This window comes from Channa argus, chromosome 17, assembly GCF_033026475.1.
Source record: "Channa argus isolate prfri chromosome 17, Channa argus male v1.0, whole genome shotgun sequence".
NCBI lineage: Eukaryota > Metazoa > Chordata > Actinopteri > Anabantiformes > Channidae > Channa > Channa argus.
The window spans coordinates 5,616,029-5,628,131 of record NC_090213.1 but is presented as its reverse complement, the minus strand read 5'-3'; the positions used below and the strand labels follow the sequence as shown (position 1 = coordinate 5,628,131).

Genomic DNA, 12,103 nt, shown 5'->3' with positions numbered 1-12,103 from the left:
CTGCAAAACATTACAAAGGTAAGAATTATTTTATGATATATTATTTGATAATGTGATAATGTTATTTTATTCAAAACCTTTTTTTTTTATTGATTCATCATTAAGATTATTTTGAAATAATTTGTGCTGCTATTGAACTGTATGGAATTAAATAGAGAGATATTTGTGTTATTTAGCCACATCGATATAGATGCAATAGACAAAATGATAGAAATTCCTCTCATTGTAACTTAGAGCAATTCAGCAGCAGCACAAAAAAGGAATCGCTGCCTCTTTCAAACACTGTGAACACAAAGTTAACATCACCTTCCTGAAGCATTACTGATTGGAGGCCACCCGTGTTTGACAACATATAAACTTGCAGCATTTACCAATTACACATTAGTAACTTATGTTCTCCTGTAGTAGGTGTATCATCAGTTCTTTGGGAGTCTAAACCTATAGCCAGGCCTTAAGACAAGGATGATAAGAGCAATGATCAAAGTGATGAGTCAAACAATAATGTGGGCCATAAGACAGATCATGGTGTTTGTACTGTTTATGTGATGATGACTATGATGCTGATGAGGGTGATAAAGAGGATTATTATCTTCTGTGTCTGTATTCAGAGATGCTGCAGAGTGCAAATAGTCCCTGAGGACTGAATCAAGGCTGCAAGGAAATAAACTAACAACAACAGAGAATAAAATGAGCTGAAGAAGGCTCTTCAACGCCAATGAGACAAGTTTATCTTCTACACTTCAGCTAGCTAGGTCATTTAATGAGCCGGCCTGTAGCTTTATGGTCTTTAGAGGGGACGAGTACACCCACACACACACACACATACTGCAGCCTCTCTAACCTGAGGGTCAGACAGCACCGGCCTCCTTCACACTGCCTCTCAGGCATCGAACTGTTTTTGTCCACTTTATGTTTATTCTTTATAAAGTTTATTTAAATATAGTTTATGTCTAAACATTTCCTGCTTCCTAATATCGGAGCTTTTATTAAATATGCTACAGGAGTCTTTTAACGCTGAGATATTTTTAGATTAACAATAATTTAAATAACTGTGCAATATGACTTGTGTTGCATTTTTGCATCGTTCAACACTTTTTAAACTTTGCAGATGTTTTAAACGTTTCAGCTAAAATGCCCTAAAAAACCTAATGCGTGGTACCTGTTTAGCACAAAACAGCAGTAGGCTATGGACATACTGGTAAACTTAGAGGAGCACATAGCAGCCAAGATCAAAGTACATACATAATACATAAATATGTCGTAAATGTGTCAACTTTGCTCTACGACTGCTGGATAAATAAGCTACAACCCATAAACACTTTCATCATATTCAATTCATCAACTTTGAGTCAACAACTTTCCTCACTGTACACAAATGACCAAGAAACAACATTTACTGTTCAGCTAGAAGCAGAGAAATTTTAATATAGGGAAGTTTAATATGATATATATATATTAATATAGGGAAGCATTAATGTAAACTAAAGCTAAAGAAAGCAAGTTGAAAAGTGTTAGTGTTAATGTTAAAAGGCTGCATGTATCAGGGCCCTGGTGGCTCAGTGGTAGAGCAATGGTTTGGGATGCAGAAGGCCACGGGTTCGAATCCTACCCCACTAGCTGTGGCCACGCTCAACACCAAGGGCCACCTTGGTGCCAGTCCCCAGCCCGGACAAAATGGGAGGGTTCCGCTGTGGGGACCCTGAAGGGACGAGCCGCATGCAGTTTATATTTTAGACGGCTGCTTGTATTAAGCTTGATTCTGTGATAAAATGTATGAATACAGAGTAGAGGATTTCTGCAAATCAAGATTCACAATAAACTTAAAGATAGAAAAAATAAATGACAGCTGGAGAAATACTTATGTTATAGATTTAGCTTTCAGTGGTGACACATAGCCAGCGGCAATGTACAATGTAGAACAAGACATAACCGTATGGCTGATTACGTAAAGCTCTCCTGACAAAACTAAATCCAAAACTCCCATTAAGACCATTCTTGCCAGCTTACCTCCAGAGTAGTTAAGACGATTTTGGCTACAGAAGAAAAGTAGGCATCCCAGAGGAACTGAGTCTGCTGGCGGAGGGCCAAGATCCTGTCATGGCCCACGGACCGGGTAATGGAGGGAACCTCGAGAAAGGGGAGAGGAAGGAAAGCAGGACAAAAATGACAGTGAGACAGATTAAGTTGGATTTTAAACAACGTTGTGAGGGGATGAGAACTGGTGTGTAGGGGAAAAAAAACAAGGACAGGCAGGAACAGGAAGACAGGTGGAGGAGGCATGAGCAATTTTGTGGACGTCCAATAAAGATTATAGGATATTCTTCTATCCCCACCTCTTACCCAACAACTAACCTTCCCTATGAGAGTGTGCTAATAAACAACCTGCTGTCCATATTTAATCTTTATGCGAATGAGTTATGTGTTATTTCATTTGTTTAATGGAGATGTGAACAAACCAAACCAGATCTTTGTCAATTTAATTTGTTGAACCAAATAATGTTTTTGAATTGTAGCTTGATAAAGGACATAAATGCATCAGTAAATTAATCATTTATCATCAATGCATTTTTGTATAACAGTTGGAATCGTGTTGTGTTTTTAAGCATCAACTTGTTAGAAATGTACTTAAACTGTCTGCACACCTGTTAGGCGCCCATGAAATGCCCTGCTCCTGATGCACCAGAGGCAGCCTAAGGTCCCAGCTCACAGCTGGGCTTGTGGCTTCCAGCAGTAACATGCTCAGAGAGAGGACGTGAAAGGATGAAATTAAGGGAGGCCAGGACCCTGCAAATCTGACCAGGAAGCTAAACATCAGAATACGCCACGAGGCTGGTGATGATGTTCGGTCAGAAGGAAAACAAACTTATTTCTTGATGAGCTCGGACTTGATCTTAGCTGCCCTGCTCAGCATGACAAATAAGAATAAGGAGCCTCATCGGGTCTCAAAAGGTACCGGCTTGATGTAGCTAGCAAAAATGCTACTGTTATCTGCAAGAGCCATAGCAAAAGTTTAGTATCCAGGAGGCATCAGCTGCTTGGCTCCATGTGTCAAACTGAAAGGAAAAAGCTTCTAAAGAAAAAGCTTCCCCAGCCCCAGCTGCAAGCAAAAGTTAGCACATTGTAGTTACATTTCCACTGAAAAGTTTTTTGTTTTTTTTAATTAGTACATTACTTAAAACCTAATTTCATATCAAATTTGTATTTGCTGTACTTCCACTTACTTATCTCACAGTTTTCTTTGTGCAAGAAAATCGGTCAGTTTGCAGACGCTGGCAAAAAACTGATAAAAAGAACAGCAACACCTGCATTCATTTTCACATGTCTTGTGTCTCTTTAGTCATTTTGTTTTTCTTGTTTTTGGTCATTTTGTGTCTCTCCAACATTTGAACAGTAACTTCAGAGGCTCTGGCTTAGGGCCCAATACCCTCTTAGGCCCTGTAGGCCTATTTCATAACTCATCCATACCTGGATTATATTTCATGTGTCATCGGTACCTGAAACAACACCAGTGCAGCCAGAGATGGATCGGACAGTTTAGGGGAGATAAAATGTGATGTGAACAAGGCAGAAAAATTATGTCCTACTAAGCAGTGAAAGTAAAGACTGTGTGGCAGGTCATAGTTCTAAAATCTAATTTGTATTCATATTTTAGTGTTTTAGATTTTGTTATTTCATTAACACAAGTTTTAAACTGCTTTATTGTTCAAGATCAGCTTTGCAGTTATTTTTGAGTGCAAGAAAATCCCTAAAATAATCGAGGCGGTTGTGTAGCTGTTGACGTCGTGGGATCTGCCAACAGCAGAGCGAGCTTTAATTGTTCAGCTCTCTGAGGTGGAATATAAACTACACCAATCAAATCAGCTCCATTCTCTTCCCCTCGATTGACTCTAATAGTGTTTATGTTTCTCAGCAGGGACATTGTGTGTGTGTGTTGTGCATGTCTCCTCTCCACAGGGGGATAGAAACTCTACATATTAAACAGTCAGGTATTGCAGTTCTCAGTGATGTAATTGAAAGTAATGAGATTCAACTCTCTCAGCAGGTGTTAGAGTGCCAATGTGTTGAAGAGTGCGTGTCTCTGCAGGAGTGTGTGTTACAAAGAAAAAGACAAAGACAACAGGGGCAAACATCCAGAATCGGTTTACCGATCAGAAACATGTTTTTGTTTGTCATGTTTTTTTAATATACTATACAGATGCTGTCATTTAGACTGAATAATTATACGGTTTTCTGGGTATTTTTATGCCATTGATGACTATTTAAGGTGCTGGAAATTTCTTTCTGAAACCAGATTTCGTTGCAGTCAACCCTGCCAGCTGTTTCAGTGCTGTAGGACACAAATTAAGCAAAGTCAAGGTGTCCTCATTGTCTTAAGTGTCTTTTTGAGAAAATACTGATCAGAAAATGTTACAGGAAGTCAACAGCCTCTACCTGAGGTTAAATGTCCACCATCTACAGGAAGGTGTCTCTCTAAGCTTTGAACATTTTTGTTTAACATACTGACTCTAAATAATTACCTATTAAATTTAGCTCTCATTACTGAAAATTGGAAATCTAATGCATTGCTGTTCAATTCTTTCCCTGTTTTTCAATTAATTTCCCTTCTACCTCTACTGATGCTGCCAGTCGAGCTGGTTTCTTTTGAATAAGTGTGTCTGCCAAGATATGGTTCTAATGTTTTGGCCATCCTATTTAAAATGAATGAGGGGAATCACCTCTTCCTACCATGCATTGCAGTATAACACAGTGTAACACCTTGGTGGTTGGTTAATACTGGGTTTCGGTCCACATTCCTAGTGAGGAGACGGTGTAGATTTCAATATTGAGAAGGTTCAGGAGTAAATAATGTAGAGGTCTGCATGGTGTAAGTTCAAATGTGAAAAGCCTCATGTTTGGGCTTTTATAAACAACTGCACTGTCATCTTGTGTTTGATATTAAGTTGTGTTCTTGCAAATGTTACATGGATTTTATAAAATATGAATTCATCATATTTCTGCATCAATACTAAACAAATAAAAGGAAAATTGCTTGTTTTGTTCAACCTCTAACAAATGTGAACACCCTCAGCATTTACCCTGTCAAAACATAATACTTGCTTTGCAAATATTATTTTAAGTAACAATTAGCATGCTTTTAAATGAAAGAGTTTGTTTTGCTGCTGGGAATAAACCAAACAACAAAACCTCTAACAACATTAGTGCATCTTTGTGGGGGAAATAAAGGCTGCTTTCACTAAAAGCCAAGTTTCTCCTTCTTTTAATGGTGTTTTTCTGCTATTATTCTGAAACAAAAAATTTAATTATCATCATTGCTAGATGCTGATAAAAGGCTGATAGGAGAACAGACACATTAATTAAAGGGAGACACACACACACACACACACACACTGTGTTGTTGTCCAGGTGGTTGTATAGGTCTTGAAGGTGGCATGTAGTAATATAGTGAGCAATAAGAGAACGTAAATACCACAAGCTCTGCCTGCTGCTGTAATTAAAAGGAACAGAAGGTGATCCAATTGTAGAATAATCAGCCTTTGATAAAAATAGTTCCTGGCCAAGTAGTGACTGACTGTGAATATCACAGCTGTCAAAATAAAATAAAATTTACTAAAAGTGACAATACTGCACATTAATCACCTTCTCTCATCTTAAATTAATGTCTAAACGTCAGTTATGTGTTGACAGGTCCCACTTCTCACAGCAGTTTGGACCAAACAACTCTTCCCGTAATGTGGTTTTAGACATATGCTGCTATTCATAATTCCACTGACAATATGTTTACTTCAATGCTATTGTCCTATTGTGAGTTGTACTTAAACTTTAAACATTGCAAAAAACAATATAGGCTTGATATATTCTTAATATATAAATATTGCATTTGCATTATTGCTGGACTTCTACCATGATTGGTTGGGGGTGTGACCTCCACATTCACTCCCAGCTAATAGGAATATGGGAAATGTAAGAACAAATGTAATTTTTTGCAGTTTTGGTTGTTTGTGGCTTTGACTCACCGTGTTGCTAAAATTTCAGTCACAGTTGTTTCCTGCGCCCACTTACATAACCAGTTCACAATGACAGTACTTAGAAGTGCTTTATAAAACCACCAGGCAAAATTATTTTTACACGTGAAGGGAGAAAATGGCGTTTGCCAATTTACACTCACCTTCCCTGAGTGAATACATCAGCATTTGCGTAATAGTAATTAAATAGAAATCAAACTAATGAAACAGTTTGACGACAGCAGCCACAGGGGCACACATCTGCTACCATGGGTCTGAAGCTGCTCCCGATCTACAGGTTTGGTTTACTTCTGTGTTTGGCTCAGTCTCAGCTGGATATTTGTTATTGCCCGGGGTGGGGGTTGGGGGTCTGGAGCCAGAGATGATAATTATAACTGGGAAGATGTTGACATTTAACCATCCAGAAACTGAATTAGTCTCTGCTGAAAAGGCCACTTTTTATGGTTTGATGCTTACTGCTGTACAGTGAGAGAAAGGTTTGTCCACTTTTGTCCATTTTACTAACCTCCATCCCGCTATCTGCTCTAATTATATAATAAATGAAAACAATATTTTGTTTCTATGCCTCAGTGTATATTATGTATATTCAGGTGCATATGTAGTGTATATTTATAGCATTTAATTTTCTGCTCAGGTTTCTTATCCCTTCATAATTTAATTTTCAAGAGTTCTTGTACCTGTAACAGCAGCCTCTCATCTCCGATGATAGCAGCTTTTCTCCAGTCGATCACTTCGGAAAAGGGAAGTTCCCAGCCGTTACTCAAAATAACTGGGATACAGGCTGCCTGTGAGGAAACAGACAAATGGGACAAAAGGACAAAAATCAGTGTCGTTTAGGGGAAAGGAGCCGATAGTAATCAGTCAAATCTATATGCATATCCTGTAGATCTCCAAGGGTGGCACAAGGCACAAATCCAATATTTAATAGTACTTCCCACGATGATGGAACCAGCAAGCTCTGCACACTGGGCAGCCTCACTCCCAATATTCAAAAAGTCGTAAAGAATTTAAACTTTCTACAACTACCACTGCACTGAAACCATCTAATTAACCAACAAAAAGAGGGAGTCAGAAAAAGTGAATGTTTCATATTTTCAGCATTTATTAGTTTGGGTTTCTGACACGAGTTGCAAATCCCAGATTCTGATTTGTAGCTGATCTAGTTCCAAATGACACGTGACAGTATTTATTTTGAATGAAATCACATTAACCTTGCTTGTTCTGTTTGTAGGCTCATGTAAGTGACCACATTATAGTGTGTATGCAAACAGGAGGTGATGTAGCTATATTACCAATGTCAAGCTCCTTTCACAGGGAGAAATTATCACAATATATCATGGAAAATATGATATGGTAAAATAGTCCAACGTTCATTTACTTTCAGAAATATTTCCTCTAGTTAGTAGTAAATACTAAACACCAGTGAAAACTGCAAACAAACTTCTTAGGGTGAAAAAAAAAAGGGAGAAAACTTTCTACTAAATAATAAAAAAAGTAGCAAAGATCTGTGTTATTTAAGAGACTTCTAGATTCATTCATATTATCTGCTGCCTCAACATGTGTTAATTTTGTTACGTGAATCTGTATTTACAAGTTAACTAATTTGTAAAACAAAAAACAAAACAAAAACAAAAACGTGCCATTCGGAATTGGATTAGAAATTAAATTACACAAAATGGTAATAGTACATTTACTCAAACTTGTACTTTGGAGTACTTGGGTCTACTTGTATCTACTGTATCTGGTGGGAATTATTTTTATATTTAGATTTTCTGTCTTTTAATAGGTGAGATATTATTTCAAGGGCTACTAACCTTGGAGCTATTATTTTAACGAATCACAAATGTTTTTTCAAACCTAAGAAAACGTGTTGAGGTATGCACATGTGTACATAGAAATGTTTTGTCTAAAACATTAAATGTATAATCTTGTGAGTTTAACCTGGACAGTAAGAGGTGACATTGTTAATTTAACAAACTCTACTTTTCAGTTGTGAAAAAGACGATGATGTTTGCCTCTAAAAAGAAAAAGTAATCTCATAGCGTTTACAACCTTTCATGGCTTGAATTTAAAAAAGAGGGATTTATCCTCTGTGGTATTCTCTGTCCGAAGAGACATTTTCAACATGTTCCAAGTTTTGAAAAAACTAATAGAGATGCCAAAAAGATTCAAGCCAAGAAGAGCCTCTATTTATTTTGCCTGCACGCATCAATATTTAGAGAATTCATTAATGTGACTTTATTCATCTGGAGTTGTTTTCATTTCCCACAGTAGCTTCGTGATTTGCTGTAAATTAATTTCATGATGAGGCTCTTGCTTCAAACTTTTCATCATTTGTGGTTAATAGATCGGAGATGATTGTGCACTTCGCTGCTTGATTAAACTATGTTTAAAGGGAAAATATCGGGTTTTCTGGCAAATTCCTTTCACTTCATATATTTCATTTGTCGTCAATAAACATATGGGGTAGGATTATTATATTCCCAAATACAGTTACATGATAGATAATAAATTAACAGGGAATTACACTAAGTCTTTATTTAAATCAGCTTGCACAATATAGTAGAACTTGTCGTGATGCTTTACCTGCAGCATTCAAAGTGCTGACTGGTAAAGGCAAGTTAATGGGAAAATGTCTTAATAATTAATAATGCATTTTCAGCAACTATAACACCGTATTTGTTTATGTGTAACTGTATATCATTAAGTGTGATTACAGCTGAGTTGTAGAGTGTTAGTAAACAAAAAATATAAATACGCACATGATTTGCTTGTTATATGTAAATTTAATGTGTTAATATGTTTGCTACATGTGTGAAATATAAAAAAAACTCGATGTAAAACCCCATATTCCAAAATGTAAAATTGTTTTATGTTTAATGTAATAAACACCCAATAAATACAAATTTAAACAACAAATAATTGTATATTCCAGTTTCAAATGGTTCAAAGGAAGAGCCATAGCTGCTGACACATTATAACATGACTGACATTATTTATGTACTTATTTTCAAAAGGAACAGATGGTGAAAGGTAATTCTGGGCTGGGTTTGTGTCCAGGGTCAAAAGGCTCTGGTTTAATAACACATACTATGATTTGTATGTGCAGTCTAAAGACGATGAGCAGAGACAGGTATGAAAAAAAGAAAATTCAATAAGTCTGGTATTTTCATTTAAAGTTCAAGTTCGACTGGATTCTCAATCAAGTGAAGCTGAGAGATTAAAGGAGATTCACAAAATGCCGAGTGTATGATCAGTGAGCTGTCTACGCAAATTCTTTCTGCTTTGATTAGTTTGGCTTTGGGAAATGACTCTCTCTTTTCTTTTTGCTGCCTTTTCCTCCCTGTCACCCTCTTACGTGTCTCTTTGTTTTTCTGTCCTCTCCTCTGCCGTCCTTTGAATTTCGATGATTAGTATACCTTGACAAAGCACTTCTATTCTCACCTCTGGCACACTGGCCCCACTTGATGGAAAAAAACACATTAAAATGATTGGAGTGCATTTAAAATTAAAATGAAATTAAAAATATTGCCTCTTTTTCCCCTCCCTATCTTTCCATTTATTTGTTCATCTTACCCGAGAAAATCTCTTCTGTTTCCTTGTATGGCCTGAAAACACCACACTAATGGCAAATGGTTTGGTCAAATTTAACCTTTCTTTGTTTATTGTTGCTGCTAGTATTGTATAGTATTTTAGACTGTATTTGTATGATACTATGCTGATTTTTTCCCCACTGAGCATGTTTATCATTGTATGTGCTCAGGGAATGCCAATCGAAATTAACCAATTGACTAATTCTGTTACTTGTGGAAATTTAATTGTGTAATTGTCCCTGTCAAATATATGAATCAAAATTTCTTGGCTTAGTTGCTGACTCTTCTTTTTTGGCAACTCTAAACTACTCCTTTATTCAGTGTGATAAAAAGTGAGATTTCTGGGTCCAACTCCCTGAGAGCATGGGTGTACAGAGCTCTCCTTGACTGTTATCAGTCTCAAGTGTAAATGTAGATGAAAAACAGCAGTTGTACCAGCGACAAGCTAAAGGTTGTAAGACTAAATGAAGCAAATGCTGGCTGACATCTAATGATTTAATCCACACAGCTCTGCCGTGTGGACAGCTACAGGTGTTTTATGTTGCAGTAAAACTATTCCAATATATACACAACTAGTGTCTCTGTCAAATTGGCAAACTGTTTGTTGCCACTTAAATTGTGTCAATGTATAATCTTTTCCATCCAATAATTTAAGAAATCATCCTGATCACCTGTAGCAATTTTTTATCTCTATGCAAGGAAAGTGGTAGGAATTAATTAAGACTAATTCAACACTGTATAATCAGTGGGGCAATAAGTCATTGCCAAAATCTCTTTAATATTGTAAGAACACAGGGAAGAACTCTATAGTATTGTGGGAAAACATGTTAATAAATATTTAATTCCTTCTAGACACTGTTTTTGGTAAGTCCTGAAGGTGGAACAATGTGCAACTTTTTATTCCTCAACTTGTAAACAGTTTGTCCTCAGCAGAATACAGAAAATGAAAAAGTGAGTATGCAACAAGAATGAGAACAATGAATTCAACAACCAAAGTCTGGCACAGCGCACATATACAAAGAGGCATGTAAAACAAGGTGCTAATAAAAGCTGAGTGCATCTGAGGTCTGAGGACGTGCACATAAACGTTTCTCCTCTCTGTGGGTATCAACAGAAACAAGCACCTTCTATGACAGATTGTCAATAGTAATAAGATCAGCTGTTGGTAAGAAAAAGCCTGGGAACTCATGGTGCACAGCTGGAGCTTCAGCAGCTGTCTGGTGCCTCCACCAGTAATCACAAGTTTATCAGTGAATCTACAGTAAACTGTTCTAAATGTTCCTGTCATTGTCTTTGGAAATGTAAGTATTTAATAAGGAGACTGTTTATTTTAATATTTTTCAAGACTAAGCATCTTCAACTTTGACAGCTTTAGGCATTAATATTAAAACACCTTTTCAGAGTTACTCCCCAAAAAGTGCACTTACATCCCAGTGGAAATGTACAAAAATAGAACTGAGTATACCTCCATACTTTACTTTAAAGGGACTCTTCACATGAGCTTTTAGCTTGGTCTGTTCCCAGCAAACTATTTTTTTTAAATGATATGATTGTGTGCAGCCTGTGGTGTGGGTGGGTCTGTGTTATGTAACAGCCAAAAATCATTCACATCAGCACATCAATATGAGAAGTCAGGGGATGGAAGAGACCGTTAGTTTTCTTTAATTCTATCTGGAGAAGCTACTCACCAATGACCATTTTCAAATCAAAAAAACGACGACACCGGTCACAGTCCTCACCACATAGGGAGCGGCCAGAGGATTCGGCTGAACTAAACTTTCAAATCCAAATAGAACTGAACAAGTTTTTATATTAATTTTGTTGGAAAAATAGTTACACTGTGCATTATTTTGGTGCTATTACAAGAGCTGACACCCCCTATTTTGATACCTAGCACCTAATTAAATTCCTAATGGTGCTAATGGTGCTGTTTTTCATTAGAGAGCGAAGGAAGAAATAACCTGTATTGGTGTAAAGGTTGGAGGATTTGTATAGAGATACAGTATGTAATGATACAGTATTATTAAAAACAACAACAAAAAAAAACCTGCAAGGCCTCCAGGAATCGAAAGGATCCAAGACGCCGACCCCGAGGAACCAGGCAGAAACTGGAGTTGTGAAGTAACTCCTGATAGTCGAACCTACACACACACACACACACACACACACAAAAAGGTTAGAACATAAGAATAGAATACTTTAGAACAAAAAGAGAGGTAACATTTTTACATTGCACAATGTCATTTAAAAGGCTACAAGGAAACATCACTGTAATGTAGTCGCAAACACTAAAATTTATAAAGCTTTAACACAGTGGGCAAAGTGAAAAAAACAAACAGGATTTGACCCAAGTCAAAAGCTGAATCAAAGTTTCAGTTTGTTATTTTCCTCCTGTGTATTCACACACACACATTTCAAAGAACAATCAAAGGTGGCTTACTTCGAAATGGCCAGCAAACACTTTTTGAAGGACTTGCTCTCTTTCAC

General features: G+C 37.0%; 1 protein-coding gene across 1 annotated transcript in view; it reads right to left on the bottom strand.

The window, feature by feature from the left end:
• Positions 1 to 12,103, bottom strand: part of LOC137102696 (exostosin-1) — a 179,747-nt gene that overhangs the window by 27,136 nt on the left and 140,508 nt on the right. Inside the window, exons 4-6 of the mRNA XM_067482468.1 lie at positions 11,664 to 11,757; positions 6,701 to 6,808; positions 2,008 to 2,127 (exon numbers count right to left, since the gene is read on the bottom strand). Of these exons, the coding sequence (XP_067338569.1) occupies positions 2,008 to 2,127; positions 6,701 to 6,808; positions 11,664 to 11,757 (322 nt within the window). The remainder of the gene's footprint in view (positions 1 to 2,007; positions 2,128 to 6,700; positions 6,809 to 11,663; positions 11,758 to 12,103) is intronic.